The sequence below is a fragment of the Trachypithecus francoisi genome, unplaced genomic scaffold, assembly GCF_009764315.1.
Source record: "Trachypithecus francoisi isolate TF-2019V2 unplaced genomic scaffold, Tfra_2.0 Lachesis_group4, whole genome shotgun sequence".
In the NCBI taxonomy this organism is placed as follows: Eukaryota; Metazoa; Chordata; class Mammalia; order Primates; family Cercopithecidae; genus Trachypithecus; species Trachypithecus francoisi.
In genome coordinates, this window is record NW_022681469.1 from 35,474,193 (window position 1) to 35,496,633 (window position 22,441).

Consider the following 22,441-nt stretch of genomic DNA (forward strand, 5'->3'; position numbering starts at 1 on the left):
GTCATTTAGATATCCTAGTATATTTGTTACAAATCACTCCGATTATAATAATAATCACAACTCATTAATGATCTTATGAGTTGGTTCAATTCCTGGTTCCTCCTGTAAGTATCCTTCACAAGCTTTAACTCTCCTGGATACAATTCTGCTGAGTGATCAAACACTATCTGCCTGACCCTGACTAGAATTAAATATGGTGAATAATTTAGTTTTCCTTGAAACCTTGTCTACATTGAAAAAATCCAGTCACCTATATGTTCCAAGCATCAGCATTTTGTATTTTGAGATTTTTACTTGGTCACATTATGTTTTTGGATAGAATTGCTTTTACAGTCAATAATACTCCAAGCCTTTTGACAGTTAATATTTTTTGTTAAAAAAAAATCTGCATTGGGGGAGAATTTTTTCGTAGTTCTGGCTTCCCAGTGAGATATATTCAGATACACTCAGATGCATACTATCTCCCAATATATTGGTGATTCCCTTTTTAGTGAAAACAGAGTTTCCTCTTTCAACTTTTTTTTTTTCCCTTTTGGTTTCCTCCTGAAAATACTATCATTTGTTTGTTGGTTTGGTTAGTCAACACACATTTACCAACTACCTTGTATGGAACAAGTCTGTGCTGGAAGCTGGGATTATAAACAGAAAATGGAAATTGATCTACTCTCTGCCCTCAAGGAGTTCGTACTCCTGGGAGAGGCAGACAGCTGACAGTAACATAGTGCAGTGATGCCTCTAGCCAGGCGCCAGGGAGGGAAGAACCATGGGGCACAGATAAAGAAGCAATATAGCCTATATGAATGGAGTCGGAGAAAGTGCAGAATCAGATAGAGCTTTCCAGGCCGAAAGAGCAGCTTCTGGGCAAATAGACAGGTGTATGGAAACAAAAACAAAAACCAGACTGTTTGGCATAGGGGTGCAGAGTAGGTGGAGATGAGGCAGAAACTGGCCCTGATTCATGTACTACTTTTTAAAAATGGCTTTGGTATGTAACCCTCCCCCCTCTTAATAGCCCCCAGTATCATGCCCTCACATAGTAGGTGCTTATACTTATTGAATATTTCTTTATTTGAAGGGCTTTCTAGGCCATGTCAAAGAATTTTGGACTTTATTACTATCTGTGTTAGGTGGATGTAACATTACCCCATAGCATCATCCATAGCCATAGTTGCCTAACAGTACACTGTTCACCTTAGCAAGTGTCCTGATTTAATGGAGACTCAACAAGAGGGTGGCAAAAACTCACCAGTTCCTCCAAAAATCAGCAATACCAGACCTGCCAGTAGATCTGGTGTTTCCACAATTAGTATTTATAGGATGATCAGAGAGAGCTCCTAAATGTACACTTATCTAATTCCTACTTCAGCCTAACACTCTCTATGGAAGGAGACTCCTACTTCCTATAGGTGAGTTACTTTGCTTGCGCCTTATGTTCTCATGGAAACATTGCAAGCATTTAAAAGCTTTGCAAGGCCCTACCAATTGTTTGTTTTCTAACTTTATTAATTCCCAAATTTCGAGAAGAATTTGGTAATTTCAGAAACTATTCCTATTTTAAAAGATTTGTTTAGGCATTCCTATTTATATCCACCAGAGTTAAATGAATATATTATACAAATATATTTAATTATTAATTATATATAATATTTATATGTCATATGCAATATATATTTCATATTTAATTGAAATCTTCCTTTCCACTGATCCTCTGCTTTATTCTACTATAGGCTTGTATTTTTATTTTATTTATTATTTTTTTGAGACAGAATCCCTCTCTGTCGCCCAAGCTGGAATACAGTGGCATGATCTCAGCTCACTACAGCTTCTGCCTCCCAGGTTCAAGTGATTCTCCTGCCTTAGCCTCCCAAGTAGCTGGGATTATAGGCACCCACCACCACACTGACAAATGTTTATATTTTTTAGTAGAGACAGGGTTTCGCCATGTTGACTGGTCTTGAGCTCCCAGTCTGTAGTGATCCGCTCACCTCAGCCTCCCAAAGTGTTGGGATTACTGATGTGAGCCACCACACCTGGTCTTCTATAGGCTTTTATCACTCACAGATTTAATATATGTATTTCAGTGATGAAGGAAGGAAGGAAGGAAGGAAGGAAGGAAGGAAGGGAGGGAGGGAGGGAATCTCCATCTGAGTATATTACTGGTAGCTAAAACTCAACCGCCCCAAACCAGTGTTTTAATTTGCATTTATACTTTCCCCACCCACTCTCCCAGCCTTCTATGTTTCTTTTCTTTTTTCCTTTTTTCATTTCTGTTGTCACTTTTTTTTTCTTTCCAACTTTTATTTTAGGTTCAAGGGGTACACGTACAGGTTGCTGCATGGGTAAACTGCATGTTGTGGGGGTTTGGTGTACAGATAATTTTATCACTCAGGTAATCAGCTTCTACATTTCCGAATATAGTATCCTCATCCACGACGTGCTACAGCCTCTGTGCTACCTTTGTGTCCTGCCTTCACCAACATCATTATATTCCTTTGGAAGACCTAAGCTCTTATATTTTAAACAGCTCTTGAATCTTACTTTATTTCTTGCTGTTCCCCTTGCTTGAATCTAAGCTGCTGTCCTCATTTTCTTGGACGATGGTCATGACGAACTAGCAGTTTCCCTGGTGCATTGCTACATGATTCTTTCCCCTTTACCACAATGCAGCCAGAGTTAACCTTTTAAAACACAAATCTCATGAACTAATTCCCTGGCTAAAACCCTTGAATGGTTTCCATTGTCCTTCAGATAGAACCTTCAACTGCAAGCTCTGGCCCTTCCAGCATCAAGCCCTACTCACCTTTCCAGCTTCAACTTGGGCCACTTCTTCCAACTCTCACACTTGAGCCACTTTGGGCTGAATTGTCCACACATCCTTCATCCCCAAGTCATTGCACTGCTCCTTTCTTGGCCTGGAAAGCCTTTGCATCTTCTACTTTACCCAAATCTTAAGTAACACTTCCTCAGGGAGGTCTTTCCTGATGTCTGAAGCTAGTTTAGTTCTCCCAGCTCCCACAAAACTATTTCATGGTAGTAGTATCCCACTTGGGATTACCTGTTTCAAATAGGTCTTCGCAGGAAAGGCCTTTTCTCCAAGGAAGAAAACATGTCTGCCCCATTTGCCATCCTCAGGGGCTAGCATAATTAGTAACTGTTCGGGAAGTAATTAAACACACACACACACACACACACACACACAGAGAAAGAAAACAAAACAAAACAATGCAAAACTGATGAGTTGGAGAGTAGGCAAGGGTGAATCCAGTGTTATAGAAGCCAAGAATTATACAATGTTGGGAACCTCTTTAATAATATAAAATTATAAATACAAAATTAGTTATAAAAGTGAAAATGTGTTTAAAACAATAATAGAAATCATGATAAAGTACTGGGTCTTAGGTGATTTAGACTTCTTTCTTCTGTGATGCCTTTAAGGAGTTTATTAGAAATGTTTTCAGAGAAATGCCACTTCATTGTAACCTGGCTTCTCTCTCCACCAAGAGCTCTCTACCAATCCTGCAAACCCCAACACCCACAAGGACCTGAAGCTCACTCTTCACGGTCAGTCTGCCTTTCAGCATGTCCCCCAGTGTAATGAGTGAGCCCAACTGACCACTGAGTGCTCATATCTCGTAGTGCCATTTTTGTCCCTTTCATGGATGCCTTTCTTATTTAAATTGCCCTCAGTTTGCTGGTGAGTAAACATTGAAATCATATTATAAACCAAAAATAAGATTCTAAGCACCTCCCCCCTCCTCCATTCTATTGAACAGACAGCCTTTGGGCCAAGGGGACCCCAGGGAAACCTGAAAAACTGAATTTTGGCCATGACAGGAAGGTGGTCAGACACACCTCATTATACCCTCTCCATTTTGGAGTTTAGGCACAACTGGCCAACATTAACATCAGAAATCATAATGAAACGGCCTTTGCAAAATTATGACTGAGGCAGTGAAAGAGATCTGACTTAACTGACTCCATCTTGCTTCTAACCTCCAAGCTGTCCTTGTTCATTCTTGAGTGTAGGCTGAACTAATTTTGGGAGAAACTTAGTTATAGTTTAAAACAAAGATGATAACAGCCCTTTCCCAAAGTAGACTTGCTTCTTTCCAGGAAACTAGATTGCCTTTGTAGGACTAATATTAGCCACAAGATTAGGAATCATGGTTTACGAGTCGTGCAGCTGGAGGCTACAAGATTCTGACCCTTCCTAAACTGCTCCTAAGATCAGTGCTTGAGATATTTTGCAGACCCTGCACCTGATAGCATCGTCCAGATGGATAAACTGACTCATCTGATCTTGTGACCCCAACACAGAAACTGACACAGTGCAAGAAGACAGCTTCGATTCCTGTGATTCCATCTCTAACCTGTGACCAATCAGCACTCCCGGCTCACTGGCTTCCCCTCACCCACCAAGTTGTCCTTGAAAACTCTGCTCCCTGAAATGCTCAGGGAGGCTGATTTGAATAATAAAACTCTAGTCTCCCGCACAGCCGGCTCTGCGTGAATTACCCTTTCTCTATTGCAATTCCCCTGTCTTGAAGAATCGCTCTCTCTAGGCAGTGGGCAAGGTGAACCCTGTGGGAGGTTATAGTAAGACTGACAAAACTTCTCTTGTGGCAATAAGATTCCAAATTCCAACATGACTCTGGTATAGCATCACATATTCTCTGAGGGCTGCCTCCTATGAGACTTCATTAACTTAACAAGGGCCTTGGCTTCTGCAACCTCCTTGTCTTAGCTCAAACATTTCTTTCTACTGACTTCCTACGTTTTTAGACAAAGTTTAACTCTTTCAACTAATTGCCAGTCAGAAAATGTTTAAATCCACTTGTAAAATGGCCTCTGCTTCCAGATATCGTGGCTTTTTTTTTTTTTTCTGAGACAGAGTCTAACTCTGTCGCCCAGGCTTGAGTACAGTGGCGCGATCTCAGCTCACTGCAACCTCCGCCTCCTGGGTTCAAGCCATTCTCTTGCCTCAGCCTCCTGAGTAGCTGGGACTATAGGCGCCCACCACCACGCTTGGCTAATTTTTGTATTTTTAGTAGAGATGGGGTTTCAGCATATCAAACTGGTCTTGAACTCCTGACCTCGTGATCCACCTGCCTCAGCCTCCCAAAGTGCTGGGATTACAGGCATGAGCCACCATGCCCGGCCTATTCTTTAGGCTGAACTAATGTACATCTTCCATGTATGATTTATGTCTTTACTTATAACTCCTATCTCCCTAAAATGTATAAAACCAAGTGCTATAACCCAACTGCCTTGGGGACTCTTTCTCAGAATCTCTTGAGACTGTACCTTGGGCCATGGTCACTCATATTGACTCAGAATAAACCTGTTTAAATATTTTACAGAGCTTAGCTTTTTCATCAACAGTATGTTACATTATCATTGGCAAATTTGGGAAACTGGAAATTCTTTTATTCTCACAAATGTTGAGTCTACTGTTAACAAGCTATTCCTAACTTTCACCCTCCCTCTGCACCTGCCTGTTTTAAAAAAAGTCTTAATCTAATTTCTCTAACTGCACAGGTGCAAGGTTGCTGCCTGAAATAGATCTAACATGTTTCCCAGTTACACGGAAGGGTTTGGGTTTTCAACATTTCCTACGGATGATTTGTAATTAGGCTGCTGAACTAACGTAATGGCTCCTAAGGAAGTTAAGCTTCCGACATTGCTCAGTCAGTTTGCTGGGAGCTTCTCAGATAGCTGGAAAGAGGCTCCCGGGGGAGAATGTCAGGCAGAGGTCAGGCTCTGTACAGACAACAACCAAACAGGCCAAAGGGATCAGATGAGAACTGGCAATACCCTTATCAAGTCTTCACTCTTAGGTTTGGCAGCCATGCAAATCTCCCAGCTATGCCAGCTTGTGGTAGTGAGCATGAGTCAAATTTAAAATTATTGGAGCTATTTATAATATCTTGCAATTTTATAATATTTATAGTTTATAAAATACTTTTATCTACAGTCAATGTGCCAGGCAGTACGACATGCTAATATGATCTCCATTTAATAATTGTGTATATTAACACAACGTGTTTGAGACAACATTTGCTGAAGTGAATACTACTGAATTAGTTCCATTTTACAAAGGATAAAAGTTCTGAGAGGTTAAAAAGTCCCTGTAAGTATGCCCAGCTAGTAAGTGATGGGTATGGTTATGTTCTAATGAGTCCAAACTGCTTCTCACATTGAGATATACTAGTTAGGCATTCAAAATGTATCAAAAAGAAAGAAGGATGGGATGAAAGACAAAGATTTGTAATAGAGCATCTAATGCTTCACCTGTGTATAGTAGGTCTACTTATTGTTTGTTACTCTGATTCAAACATGTAATAATGAGTCCCACAAAAGCAAATAGAAAGATAAACTGATAATGTTAAAACTGTAAAGACCAAAGAAAAAGATTTTCAGAAAAAAAAAGAGAAATAGCTGAATTTATCAACCAAGTCTTTCATCTTACACAGTAGATGGTGAATATGGAATTCCACTTACAAAACAGGAAACAGATTTAAGTTCTAATAAAAGGACATTTTACTTGAGGTGGACTAGAAGGTTCTAATAAAGCTCACCTAAAGTTCTCATAAAGGAAATTTTCCTGGAGGTGGAGTAAAAGGTCTTCCATTCATTCCAGCAATTACCCGTCCTGAAACCCCGAGTGTTGGTCTGACAAGTTTGGACAGAGCTGTTCGCTGTAGTATTAAGATGAATGATGTGGAGGGTGAGCACCCAAGACAGGGATCTCCTTGATATGGTTCCCTCCTCAGGGTCATGACAACTGTCACTTTAGAAGACTCCAGGTCCTGCAGGTAAGTGCTATATTAAAGGGCAGAAAAGTTGAGATCTTTTGTGAATGGGGTAGAGAGGTAAAGTCAGTTTCAAAGTACAGGAATACGAGGATTCAGTGTGGCCTGACAATGGGACAGTTAGTGCTTGAAAGCTGATATCTGGTTACTGAGACTTTTTATTTGAAATTTAATCATGAAAATCAAAGGCACTCTCTTTTCACACAGACTCGCAGCTCCTAACTGACCTTTACTTCCACAGCGCCCTGTGTTCTTGAGATCTAGGGCCTGTTGAATATTTGCCTTCTCTGATTGCCCCCGCCAGGAGTCCCTAGTTTCTCTTTGTTCTCCTTTCTACGGCATCCTCAGTGAATCGGAGCTGGTTTTCAGAGAAGTTATAAAAGACCCATCCCACTGGTAACATGATCCCTTGCCAATTCCTGCCCTTAACAGGACTGGAAACTTTCACTTTTAGCTCTCCAACCTACATGTTTTGTTGCATTTGTTTTCTCAAATATATATTTTTAAGAGGTGGAAAAGTTATATTACAAACAGCATGAAAATGTCAGAGGCTGGCAGAACAAGCTGCGTGTGTTCGGGTTGAGGTCCAGTAAGATTGGTGAAGGCAGCAGGCTTTGTGTTGCCCTTGAAGAATGTGTCATCATCTGCTTTTACTGGCCTTATCAGCAGGGCAAAACCAATAAATCATGTGCTGCCAGCACAAGAACCGAGTGCTTTCCTCCAAGCCAGATGATTCCATTGTCGTGCCGGGCCTCTCAGGGAGGTTGTAAACATGGCATTCTCTGCCAGTAAGACACATGCTCCTCCTGTTCTTTTTTTTGTTTTGTTTTGTTTTAAGGAGACATATTGAGGTGAAATTTACATATCATAAAACCTACCTTAAGTGTAACATTCAACGATTTTTTTTCTTCTGGTAAATTTACTGAGTTGTGCAACTATCACCACAAACCAATTTTAGAACATTTCCATGATCTCAAAAAGATCCCTTGTGCCCATTTGTAGTCAACCTTTGGCCCTATGCTCTAGCCCCAGGCAACCTCTAATCTGTTTTCAGTCTATCAATATTCACTTTGTCTGGATATTCTATATAAATGGAATCATACAATTTGTGATCTTCTGTGTTTGGTGTCTTTCACTTAACCCAATGTGTTTGAGGTTCACCTAACCTAATGTGTTTGAGGTTCACACATTCCGTAGCATGTTAACAAACAGGATCCCATTGTCTGGATATGCCACATTGTGTTCATCCATTCACCAATTGATGGACATTTGAATTGTTTCTGATTTTTGGCTATTGTGAATGATGCCTTCCTATTCTTGATGAGCTAAAAATGATATGGAAAGAGCTTGGGATTTGGAGTCAGTTCCTAGGGATTTGGAGTCAAGTCCTAGCTCTGACATTTACTACTTTAGTTAAGTATAAGATGTATTTTCTTATCTATAGAGTGGAGATAATTAATCCCATCCCTCCCCTATTCCTAGAGTAGCTGTAAGAATCAAGTGGGGTGATGTATGTGAAATTCTTTACTAACTGTAAAACCTAGAATAAATGAGAGACATTACTGAAGTAGTCTTCCCAGATGTCTCCGAATGGTCTAGATGGTCCTCAAGATATTTTCCATATTCATAGAACAAATTATGAAGCCTTTGGCTGTAGAAAATATCTGTAATTTCCTTCTATGGACTTGGGGTTCTCCTCCTTTTTCCTTTATCAAAGTCCATTATTTAAAAAAATGTTCGGATGTCATTCTACCTCTCTTAAATGTACTTATATTTTAAACCTTATTTTTGATTGTCAGATAAGGTTTTCTGTTGAAAAGAGGATCTTCAGATACTCCAGAGTCATTGTAGGAAGTATCAAATCACTATAGTTGAAGTTCTGATTTAATCAGGGCACCCTCCAACCCATAGACTCAATTTAGTTTCTTGGGTACTTCAGGTGATTATGAAGGGCAGGCCCCCAGTGAGGGGACTGGGTGCAGAGTTGAACCCAGGTTGATGGGTTCCAATGAGTCAAAGGAAAGTCTAAGCAAATGTTGGCAGCCTCCAGTCAAAGGTGATTAAAACTGTTGCTTCATTGAAATGATATTAAACCAATGTGGGTAACCATATACGTAGGGGTATTCAGACACTCAGGAACATAGCAATTGCACAGAACATGCAATTGCTGACCACTGCATGTCATGCCTGGATATTTAACTTCCACAAAACCTAGAAAATAGCTTCCATGGGAAAACAGTATAGACTTTGCTTCAAACAGAAAGAACTGGCTACTATTTTTCACACACACGCAATCCAAAGGTAAGTATCACTTTTAGTGCCCTCCACATCTTCTACCTTATGTATAGGATGCTTCCAAGAAGTTTTACCTTAAATCTCATTGAGAGATTCCAGAATGGAAGATTTCCAGAGCAACAGCAATGGCTGTTCCCAGTTTCCTGGAGTCTGAAGCACAGAATGTGAGTGCCTGTCAAGTGCCTCTGATAGAATCACTGGCTAATCCAGCATTAGAACTCAGGCGCTCTCAGTGCCCAGATTCAAATTACTAGACTGTCTCTTTCCCAAAACAGCAAATCCCCCGACATCTCCAGCACTCCCTGAGGTTACACAACACGGGGAACTGAGGTCAAATAAGTCTATTCCTTCTACTCATCTTCTCCCCTGAGAAGCCCTTTCTTCCCTTGACAACAATTGATAATTAAGGCTTTACTAAGGAAAAGAATATGTGGTGGGTTATTGCCTAGAGACAATTCTCTGCAAGTTTTCTTTCCGTGAATGTTGTCAAAGTATTTAGAAATGCCATATGCATTCCTAACATTTTCTTTTTGTATTTTCAGGTATAATGACAATCTACAGTTATGTACCATACAACCAAGGTTCTTGACTTTTACAGCTCTGACATTGGCACTGCCACTATGTGGTAATAATGATGAGAGCTCAGGTTTCATGTGCACTTACTCTATATTGGATATAGTACTTTAGACACTTAGTTCATGCCTTGTCCAAAACCAAGCAGCTAATAATTTGCAGAACCTGGCTCAAAGTGGCTCATAGTCTGTTTTTATTTTTATATTTTAATGATACTATTTATCTGTATAAACTTAAGACACTGTAAAGTTAATTGATATCTTTTGTGGTATCTTTTTGTATTTTTTAAATTGACAACAATTGTATATATTTATGGTATACAACATGATGCTTTGAAGTATGTGTATATTGTAAAATGGCTACATTGAGCAAATTAACATATTCATTACCTCATATACTTTTTTTGTCATGAGAATGCAAAATCTACTCTCTTTGAGGTTCTCAAGTATACAATGCACTATTTTAACTGTTGTTACAATGTTGTACAATACATTTCTTGAACTTATTTCTCCTGAAATTGTGTATCCTTTGACCAACATTTCCTGAATCCCCTCTTCTCCCGCCTCCTGGTGACCGCCATTTTACTTTCTGCTTCCATGAGTTTGCTTGTTTCAGATTCTTCATAAAAGTAAGACATTTGCCTTTCTGTGTCTGGCTTATTCCACTTAACATGATATCTGTTTAATTACAAAATATGTGTCCTTGCCCACTGCATTACCTACAGTACTGCAATAACATGCCATATTTCAATGCATGTGTGTATGTCTGTGTGTATTACATATGTATGTGTCATGTACTTGTGTGTATGTATGTGTATAATGTGCATGTTGTTTCATAAAAAACTTGAAGCAGCCTACATTTTTTAAAAATAATTTCAACATTTATTTTAGATACGGGGGTGCATGTGAAGGTTTGTTACATGGGTATATCGCATGATGCTGAGGTTTGGGGTCTGGATTCCTTCACTCAAGTAGTGAGCATAGTACCCGTTAAGTAGTTTTTCAACCCCTACCCGCTTCTGCCTTCCCCCTTCCCTCCTCCCTTCTCTCCCTCCCTCTTCCCCTTCCTCTCCCCCTCCCCCCTCCTTTCCCCTCCTTTCCTTTTCCCCTCCTTCCCCTCTCTCCCCTTCCCTCTCCCTCCCTCTCCCTCCCTCTCCTCTCTTCCTCCCTCCCCCTTTCCCCCTCCCTCCTCTCCCTTCCTCCCCACCTTGCTCCATGTGGTAGTCCACAGTATCTATTGTTCCCATCTTTATGTCCATGTGTACTCAATGTTTAGCTTCCACTTATAGGTGAGAACATATGGTACTTGGTTTCCATTCCTGCATTAATTTTTGTAGGATTATGACCTCCAGCTGCATCCATGTTGCTGAAGCAGCTTATAATTTTTATATTACTAAGTAATTTCTGATTGGAAGGTGGCTATATACATAAGAGTATGAAACTTGAAACCAAAATTTGCATAGGAATTTCTGGTAAAAGGTCAGTGACAAGAGAAAGGCTTACGTATGTTCTCTGTGTCATAAGATACTCCATCTTGTTAGAGTTTCCATGCTGTCTGACCCAAAGTTTCTGGTTGTTCAAAAGTCTGCATTAAAGATGGTGTTACCTATGAATATTTGCTGCACATTGATACAATTGTTTTCACATCTTCAGCACTGACAGCCTATTACCAGGAAGCATGTTCTGTGGCTACCAAACGTGATTAAACCATAGTTTTCAGGAGGCACTTGGTTTCAATGTCCTTCTTAAAATTATCTTTAGCCAGAAATGGAGATCCTATTTAATGATGGCCTATGGAAAGATAAAACATGCTTAATGAGAGTTCAGATCGGCTTTTTTCCACCCGGACTCTCTGTGTGATACAAAACAAAATCCACAGGGACTAAAACAGTCACAGACATCTTGGCAACATGGGGGAAGATGGCATCCAAACTCTGCCATGTTGATTCCACAGTGGTTAGACAGGCTCCACTGTAGAATGTTTGGCTTCTTCTAATGCTGACTGGGTAGGAGCAGCTGTTACCCTTTCCCGGATAAAGTGACATACTCTAGAAGAAACAGAGTCCTAATGAGATGGAAATTAATTCCTTTTTCCATCCAGCCATCTCAAAAACAAATACACTGCTAGAAAAACCCAAAATATGGTAAGCAAAAGATCAAATCTGATTTAGATATAGCAATTGCTTGTTTTTCATAAGACACATTTTTCTCTTGCTTCATAAATGCCAAAAAACCCACTTTTAAAAACCCATAGCATGTGCAGTTAATTCATATCTTTATATCCAAGTATTTTTTGAATATTATCTATACAAATATATATCAAATAAAATGTTAAAGCTTTAGTGAGCAAAAGTTTAATATATGAAGTATCATAAAGCAGACTTATAACCTCAATATGATTTTTTATTTATTAGAGTAATATTTTTAGGTAACAATACATTTAACCACATCTAAGAGTACAACACAAGAATAATAAAATCTTGTATACAAGATGTTACAATTAAAGATAAATACATTACAGTTTAATTTACATATAGAAATGTCCTCTAGGGAATACAAGAAGTTAAAATTATAGCCCTAATTGTGCAATTTTTTCATACTTATTTATCTTTCAAAGGTAACTAAAGCTAAATACAACTTGAAAATTTTACAGACCAGTGAGATATTACCATTGAAAGAATATAGTAACAAGGTAAAATAAATATAAGAAAAATACACTATTAAAATCTAAGAAAAATAACATTAAATAATTACATTATAAGATTACATAACTCACTCAGAAACTTAAAACTATTATTTCACCATGATGTCACTGATTATTTTTGTCACTTATTCAATGTATTTCAACAAATAATTATTGAACTCCATACTCTAGGGAATGTGTTTGGCCCTGAGAAAGCACTGGAAAACAAAACAAACATAGAACCTGCGCTCATAGACCTTATAGTCTAATAGGAAGACAGCAGGGAACACAGGCAGCTATAATACAGCATGACAAGTTCTGTGCTTAGGCTTCCCATCCTAGAGGAAGCAACATCTCAGCTGAGACCTATAGGGTAAGTGGGATTTGATCAGGTGAAAGAGTGCAGAAAAAGTGGAAAGAAAGTTCCATATGAGAGAAGGAAATGCGAAGACCCTGAGGTTAAAATAGAGCATGGTCTATTCTACAGCAGTGGTTCTCCATACAAAGGTCCTCAGATATTTGATGGCCCACAGTGAAATTCTCACTCATCAGTGGGGAAATGAGAGCAGTGTGAGGTCTTTTCAAAATAAAAGTCATTCAACTTGAATGACTGAGTTTATGACCATCTTATTTTCTGGCATTAAAATGACCCCTCTTTTATGAAATGATGGTGATAGTAGATGGTATTTCTTAATGACTCTTTGAAAAATCAACACAACAAAACCTGTTGGTGTATGACACCTTAAAGTCTAGGGATCACTGTTTAAAAAATAAAATTCTTTTTTTTATTTTCAAGGGAAGGGAGGAAAGGGAGACATCTAGAGATGAGGCTAGAGAAGAAGGCAGGAGTTAGATGATGAAAGTTCAAGTGAAAACTTTGGAATTGAAGAGCGACGGGAATTATCTTAAGCAGAGAAGAGAAAGTCTATTATATTTGTAAAAGACGATTCTGTGATGCTGTGTGTACAAAGTGTCTGGGACAGGGCAAGACAGAGGCAGGGGAGCCAGATGTAGAAAGTGTCTGGGACAGGGCAAGACAGGCAGGGGAGTCAGATAAGCAGCACTGTATTATCCAGGGAAAAAGAAGATAATAGACTTAGGACCAAATCGGGGTGGGGTTGGCGGGTGGTGAGTGGAAGATGACTTCAGGAGACAAACTTAATAGGATTTAGTGATGTGTCTTATTGGGTGAGGAAAATGGGATGGTCAAGCCTGACGTCCAGGCTTTTTTCTTTGGAAACTGAATTGAGCATTGTGGTAACTATTGAGCTCGAGAAAGAGCGTTTTTATTTTTTTTTTTGAGTTCATCTGGGGACATGTTGAATTTGAGGTGTCTTTGTGTTCAAATGTTCACTAGGTCAATTGTCTACACAGGTCGGCAGAACATGAGAGAAGGAGTTGAGCTTCAGGTAGAAATTTTGTAGTCTCTAGCAAAATGATTAAGACCATGGATGTGAATAAAATTTCCCAGAGAACAAAGCAAAGAGGGCTTAGGATATATAACTTAAAGAACAAAGAGAAGAGGTCTTAAGCTATATAGCTATAAGATTGGCTAGAGATGAGCTAGGCAGAAAGAAGCCAGAGACAGAGTGTCCAGGGAGGTGGGAGGACACCCAAGAGAACAGGTTTTGCAAGAAACAAGGAAAGAGGTATCATTTCAAGCAAGGAACAGGCAACAATGTTGGATGCTGTAGGAATCAACTGGAAGAGGGACTGAAGAATGTTCACTGAATGTAGCAACAAAGAGATTGCCAGGGACCTTGAGAAAAGCAGTGGAGGGGTAGATGCCAGATCACAGTCTGTGAACTTACAGGCAGGAGGAGCTCTTTTACACAGCAAGACCTTGAGAGACAGGAGAATTCGGCCAGCAACTGGCAGATGTGGGTTTGAGAAAGTAGTTATCTGTTTTTTAAACACAGAGACTTGATGTGGATATTGTAGGAGCCACTTGATAGGGAGAGTTTGATGACTTGTAGCAAACAAAGATACAAATCTAAGTTCAAAATACTATCTTTAAAAAATGCTAATGTCTTTAAAGACATAAATCATGGTGTTTCCATAAGAACACATGATACAACTATAAAACTGTCAATGCATTTAGATACACTTTACAATTAGGGATGTAAAATAGTTACAAGAAATTATCTGAGGGAATCACATTTCAAAATATTTTTTTAAATCACATTTTAAAATATTAAATTATGGCAATTTTAGCTCTTGTCCATAGAGATCATACTCTTTAAATAATATGTATCTTTGAATAGCTGGTGGTAGAGGAAGCTTCTCCATTGAGGCTGGCTGGCAGAGTTTCTGGAGACCCATAAGTCTTCGAATTTTTAACCGACACAAATGTTTCAAGGAACAAGGATTCTCTAAAAGGAAAATAAGCAAAAAATAAAAATTTTAAATAGTAGCTTGAGCCCTAAGATATGACTGTTTCAGAATAACATGAGTAGCGTATTCTGAAAAACACGTATGCACACTTTAGCACCTGGTGATTTTAAGTGAAATTCAAATTGTAATTGAACATTCTAGTCTACTCCTCTAGAATGTAAGTTCCATGAGGGCAGACATTTAGTCTGTCTCTGTGCCAGGAAGAGTCTGGCTCATGGTAGGTGTTCAACTAGAATTTGTGGAATTAATAAATGGACTTAAGAAATCAAATGCTCACATCTCTTCTCTATTTTTTAGAGCTAAGTATTATAGAGATAGATTACTTTCTTTCTCCTACCAATCTGTCTGATAAATAATTATCCATGAAACATAGATGCAGATGATTCCACATATCATGAATAATCCAATCTGAGTTTTGTTTCCAGTGTCTGATACTTAAACCTTGTATATTCTCAAAAAAATATACTAACATTATTTAAATATCTGATATTTTCAATTCTTACTTTATCTATATTATAATTGCAAAATTGATATTTTATAGCAGCAATATGAATGAGTGAAGGAGCAGCATAGCATTGAGGATTAGATGTGCGCTCTGGACCTGGTCAGCTTGGATTAAACTCCTAGCTCTGCCCCCTAATATTTGTGTAACCTTGGGCAAATCACTTGATGTCTGTGAGTTTGGTATTCCCATCTGTGAAATAAGAATAACAACGGTACTTATCTCATAGGGTTGTCTGAAGATTAAACAAGTCATGTAAAGTATTAGAAAAGTGCTCAGTACATTGTAACCATTCTATAAATATTAACTGTCATTCAATGCAATAATAAACATGATCACATCTCAATTATGTTTGATGATACAAACAATTTATCTTTTAAAATTAAAAACAATGTTCTCAAAAGTTATTGATGCAACATTACCAAAATAAGCAGAAAAAAAAAAATCTAAAAAAAAAATACGTTTTTTTTTTTCCTAACAAATACACTGCCTTACAGATAGCTGGAGGACTCCTGACATCCAGTGGTTAATCACACTCATAGCAATCAACTGGCTTCGACTCTAGTCGCAATAATATATGATGGAAACAATAAAAACAACTTTCTGCCGTTATTCTTACTTGGATTGTCTTTCCAAAGTCATCAGAATTGGTAAGTATTTTGCAAAAAAAAAAAAAAAGTGAGCAATTAATTTCCATTTAGAAGCAAAGTCTGTTCTTTCTATGACAGGAAGTATAATGGTATCATAGAAAGAGTCTGTGTTTTCAAGTAAGACAAACAAGGGTTCAGATCTTCACTTTGTTATTTTCTATGTCTATTACTTTGAGAAATTAATTTATCTAAACCTCAGCATTTTTCTCCCCTTTGCAATCTCCAAGCTAAAAAAAGAAGGTTTTAAGCTTTTTATTGCAAAATAAAATAGAGAAAGAAAGTACACATGTATAGTTGCATAAGTTACGTAAGTAATTATTGGTTGAACATCTATAATCACCTCCTAGGTCTATAGGAAATAGGACTTTGCCAGAGACCAAATAAATTCTTCTACAATCCATCCTTCCTTATTCCTTTCCCCTGCCATAAATAACTACTCATCTGACTTGTAATCACTTTCTTTAGAGTTTCATCATGTAAGTGCACTATGCCTGCACTATAGTATTGACAATATATTTTTAAAAATTTTGCTATGTCCTTTAAGTCTTTTCTAATCTACAGGTTATTCTCTCCATCCCCTTCTTGTCCTTTCAACTAATCTTTGAAGAACCCAAATGCCCTGTAGTTTCCCACAGCCTGAACTTTGCTAATTGCATTTTCGTGGTGCAATTCCATGTCCCATTGTCTCCTCTATTTCTTGCAAATTGGTAACTGGCTCCAGATGCTTCACCAGGCTTGGGTTTGGTCTCTTTGGCAAAACTATAGCTAGTTCTGTGTTCATTCTTTGGGGGCTATGCTGATTCTCATTGACTATACCCATTAATTTATTGGGGGCTATATAACGGTGATATCTAATTATATCTTTTAAAATTATTTAGAATACTTTTATAAAGGAAGGCTTTTGCTCATCTACTCTTTAGTTACTAATGGCACAGTTTATATATATATATGTGTGTGTGTATATATATATATATGTAAAGCAAAATAAATGCTTAAATCTTTCTTTTCATAAGTTTTTAAGATAATGAGTTGATTTTCTATCATCTTCTGGAGCTGACCAGTTTTATAAAAAAAGTATGTTTAATAAATCATTCTATTGTAAAGATACAAGCACATGTATATTCAATGCAGCACTATTTGCAGTAACAAAGACATGGAATCAACCTAAATGCCCATCAAGAAAATTTGGTACATATACACCATAGAATACTATGCAGCTATAAAAAGGAATGAGATCATGTCCTTTACAGGGACATGGATGGAGCTGGAAACCATTATCCTCAGCAAACTAATGCAGGAACAGAAAACCAAACACTGCATGTTCTCACTTATAAGTGGGAGCTGAATGATGAGAACACACAGACACGTGGAGGGGAACAACACATACTGGGGCCTGTCGGAGGGTGGCTGGGGGAGTTTCAGCATCAGGAAGAATAGCTAATGGATGCTGAACTTAATATCTAGGTAATGGGATGATCTGTGCAGCAAGCCACCATGGTACATGTTTACCTGTGTAACAAATCTGCACATTCTGCACATGTACCCTTAAAACTTAAAATATAAGTTGAAGGAAAAAAAGAAAAAAAAGAAAAGAAACCCATACATCGTATATTTAAATAGATTGATTTCAATTCATTGAAATCATTACCCTTTTGAAACTTAAATTGTCCCATCTTTGGCGAGTTGGAGCCTCTTCAAGTTAGCCCCTGAATTCTTTTGTCATGAATCACGTAGTCTTTGCTTTCTTTGTTTTCTGGTATGACCAGATGTTCCAGGTTCATCTTATTCATTTCCTTCCCCAGATGCAATCATCCATTTCTCAAAAACAAAACAACCTCAAGCAAAAACCCTGGTTTCTTTTCGTAGGAAATGGCATTTCCAGGCCAAAATCTGTGTCGCAGGAATGCTCATTGCTACTGGGTTTATCATTATTTCTCAGACTTATCTGTAAACACACAGACAATGCACACACACACACACACACACACACCTAACACACACACACCCACTCCCCACAGCATAGTCCTCATGCACACAGATGCTTTCAAGATACAATAGCTTATGAGTTTATATTGTTACTTCTAATTCAAATTCAGCACTACAGGATTTTTTTTAATCGCTTCTCTATTACATCTGTATTTTTTTTCTGACACCTGACAATCTTTGGTTTCAAGAATACTAAGAATCAAATTGGAATGTTCCTTAATTACTCATTTGCTGAATATATCTCTCATCCTCAGCATAACAATATTAATATTATATCACCATCAATATTTTAAGATATTTAAAAATATGTATTTTAATTATTAAAAATTATTTATTTTATCTACTTACTAATATTCAAAAATAAATAATTGTGCTGTATCTGTCTTATCAGCGCATATAACCATTACGTGTTGCATCTTCTCCCTTTTAACTCTCACTTAGTCTTGGCATTCTGTTTAGTGTTAGTCTTGTTTAATACTAGTTCTCATGTTGATATCTCACTAATCATTTTGGGCTGTCTAAAGGCCATTTCTTAGTGGATCATTCAGACGTCAGTAAGAGGAACAATATTTCTTGAGTTCTTGCATGCTGACAACAGTTTGCCTACATTGATCATTGGAAGTCAATTTTGCTGTGTAAGCATCCTTGGCTCACATTTTCCTTCCATGAAGAGTCTTAAATATGTGACTCCATTTTCTTTTGGCATAAACTATTGTTGATGAAAAGTTTAATAATAATCTATATTTTCCCTTATAAGTCACTTGTTCTTTTTGCCTATGTGCCCAAAGGATATAGTATTTCGTATATTATAGTTTCAAATCTTTCTTTTTTATTACAAGTTTTTCTTGAAACTTAGTTTTTTTGTATTTGTTATGTTCCCTTCACTTGGTTTTCCTTTTCAAGGAATCTTATTATCCATGTATTGACTATTCATTGTCATCAATGTTTTTAACTGTCTTTCAAATCCTTTTATCTAAGCTACAAGGATGCATGAGAATGATACAATGGACTTTGAGGACTCAGGGGGAAGGGTGGGCCAGGGATAAAAGAGTACACATTGGGTACAGCGTACATTGCTTAGGTGTACCACCACTAAACAACTTATCCATATAACCAAACACCATCTGTTCCCCCAAACCTATTGAAATAAACATATATATATAAATCCTTTATCTATTTCTTCATTTATATTTGATTTAAAATTTTTCTTTCATATCCTCTTATATCTCTCAATGTATTGTCGACTGTGTTGCTAGTTCTTGTTTTCATTCTAGTTTGGTCTTCACATTTGAAATTAATTTTTTCTAATTTTTATTCCTAATTCTTTCCTCAGTTGTTACCTGATTTCTGAATTTTTCAAATTTTGACTCATGTTGTTCATTCATATCTGATATTATTTTCCTCATGCTTTTTAGCTCATTTTGAAATAGAAGGTTTGAATTTTGATTGTTCTGAGAGTGTGGTTTATTAGTTATGTATTCATTGCCCATGGGGATATCATTCTGTTCTTTCTACTTTTTCTTACTATTATGGGATTTGACTGTGATATTTTCTGTTGCTCATTTTTATTTGCATTTTGTTTTCTTGCATTTTTAGAAGGATGCTTGGTACCAGATAGCTCTTCTACCTTTACAGAGCTTCTTACTCTATTATTTTCTTGCAATGACCCAAAATACGGTGGTTAGATCTCTGCGGTTTCCTGACTCTGTCTGCCACCCCCACTTTTTTGTGGGTCCTTTCTTGTTTCTGTCCTGCTTGATTTTTGATTTTACTCTCAATGAGGGCTTAAGTCCAGGAAGGGAACTTAGAGAAGTGGTTTTCAAGAATGCATAGGGTCTAGACTATTTTGTAATTTCCCTTAGCCTTAGCTTTTTATTTGTAAAAAATAAACATAATACTTAACTCTACAATATTTCATAGCACACTGTACATATACATTTCAGATACCTCACATAAACTTACCATGTAATAAAAACATAAAAATGCTAATACTTTAATTTTAAAACTAACGAAATTTATTAAGTAATTTAAATATTCTAGACACTAAGCACCTTATATGCATTATTTCTTTTGATTCCCACAACAACCTTATGAGGTTAATACTATCCTACATCTGAAAACCTAGACATAAGAAGAATGAGTAACTTGCTCAAAGTCACACAACTAGAATGTCTATCTTGGTCTTTTTATAGGAAATAAAAAATCCTCCTCCACTTAGAGAAGCAAAAATGGTAACAATAAATTGTTGCTTTTTTCATGAAAACATCAGTCCTGAATTACATATGCATTTTATAATCTAGCAATCCTACTCCGAGGCAAGGCCAGAATTCCATTTCATTCTAGGTCTATCTGACCCCAGAGCTCAATTTCTGGGCTAACAATGCTATATTACTCTTCAGATTCTCCAAGATTCCTGTTTTAGTTGCCACAAAATCTCTTCTATTGTAGAACTAATTCCAAGAGAAGGCTGATTCAGGTATATTAAAGATGTCAAATTATTTAAATGTCATATAAAATTCTATAATGCTTCTTTAGGCTTCATGAAATTGATGTCCAACTAGTTTTTGAAAGTTTATTTTCCCAAACTCATATTTTGAAAGTGAAAGCATCTCAAATCTATGATATTTTTCTGGGTTTTATTTGTATTTGGATTATTTTAAAATGTACCTACACTGAAACTTGTATAATTCATTTTCATGATAAACTTTCATCTAGAAAAGACAAAATGGCCTGTCTATAAATACTAACCTATGATGGTAGGACTTTGTCAATAAAGACCTCAGAGAAAGTATGTCAAAAAGAATAATTCTAATCCCTTCCATTAATTCATTTACTCCATATTTATTGAAATGTACTACTTATTAGGTACTATGCTAAGCCTTGCGGATATAACAAGAAACAAAGTAGATCTCTAACCACGTGGAGCTTGCAGTCTATATATTGTACGATATTATAGAAGTTAATTTTAAAAATAAATTGTAATCTGTATGTTAATATAGTTGTAGTATTACTCATTACACAATTACAAAGCCGGAAAATAAAAAGAAAAATGAAAATATGTATCTTACAGCAGAGGAGGTGGTAAGGATGATTTTAAAACCCAGATAATTCTGGAAATACAGTAGAGTAGCATAGAAAAAGTATCAAAGAAGACATTAAGAAATTTCCCCCATATATGTTCTTAATTTAAAAATTGTAGGCGAAACTTTTGGTTTTTACCTAGTATTTGGCGGATTTCTGGCCATTCTCTCTGTACTTCTAGTGCAGACTTCAGTTTAGCACACAGAGGAACATAATCCATGTAATCTATTAGTACACGAGTAACTCTGCCTACCAAGTGCTTCATCCAAGGAACTGTAATAAACTCACAGAACTGAGAGAATTGATAAAATTTAATTTAGTAATATTTTTTAATATACCATATACATAAACACTCAATTGTGTTATGGAAAAATTACTCTTTGTCTTATTACAGAAAATAAAAGATCCCTCCTTGTAACGAACAAAAATTAAAAATAAATTGTTTGCTTCTCTCTGTGAAACCATCAGGCCTGAAGACTTGCCTGGCTTTGATGTGATTGTGGTCAGCAAAGCATGGAGGAGTCACGCTTCTTTCCATCTGGCCCCAATATTCCACCAAACAGGCAGACGTGATTAATTGCCTACATTTTTACATGCTTCTACATTCAGTTTTCAAGTCAAGAAAAAACAAACAGCATCTTCTTTTTTGGCAGGGGGGCTAGATTTATGATTATATCCCCATATCATTGCAAACAAAAGTTGAAGAAAAACTAAAATAGAAAAATTAGAGTTTATTTTTCTTGTCTTATAACATCCCTAATTGAATGAATGGGTCTTAAATTAAGATGATGACCCAACATAAAGCAGAAAAGCATAACTCACCGGGTTATCTTTTATTACACAAGATGTCCATCCTGGCAGCACCTCTTCCTCTATCTCTGACCACACAAATGAATTTCCAAAGATGTCACCATGCATGCAGTCAAAGCACATCTCCACTTGATAGCCATTATTCAGCAATAGCCTCAGCATTACCTCGTCGTTTAGGGCGTACTGAATGACACTGGGGAAACGAGTGTCATTCACATGCATGAAATAACAATTGACATTGGCTCCATGGGAGAGAAGCAGCCGGACAATTTCATAATTATTGGCCCTCACTGCCACAAGTAGACAGTTGAGCGGATCTAAGTTTGGGTCTGCACCTGCAGCCAGAAGGACTTCTGTGCAACGAACATCATTATTAGAAACGGCAAAATACAGCGCAGTCTTCCTCTCATCGTCATAGCTCTGGGAAATGTGGTCAGCAAGTAAAGTATTGACATCAAAACCATTTTCAATGAGCAGCTCTAGACACTGTGCACTTTGTCCATCTGCTGCTGAGTGAATTGGTGTTAGCCCACTTTTCCGAATTGCATTTTTAGATGTTGCTGGGATAAGATATTTGAGTGCACTAAAAGAAAAAAAGTCAAATATCTACGTGCCATAAAGAAAATCAAGAAATTAAATAAACTACCATTCTCACT

General features: G+C 37.3%; 1 protein-coding gene across 5 annotated transcripts in view; it reads right to left on the bottom strand.

The window, feature by feature from the left end:
- Nucleotides 1-12,020: 12,020 nt before the first annotated feature.
- The window catches only part of ASB15 (ankyrin repeat and SOCS box containing 15), an 82,674-nt gene continuing 72,253 nt past the window's right edge, over nt 12,021-22,441 (bottom strand). For all 5 annotated transcript variants that reach the window (XM_033192241.1, XM_033192244.1, XM_033192246.1 and 2 more), the window contains 3 exons: nt 21,798-22,368; nt 21,114-21,267; nt 12,021-14,734 (listed from right to left, as the gene is read on the bottom strand). In XM_033192241.1, coding sequence (XP_033048132.1) covers nt 14,562-14,734; nt 21,114-21,267; nt 21,798-22,368 — 898 coding nt within the window. In that variant the 3' untranslated portion in view covers nt 12,021-14,561. The remainder of the gene's footprint in view (nt 14,735-21,113; nt 21,268-21,797; nt 22,369-22,441) is intronic.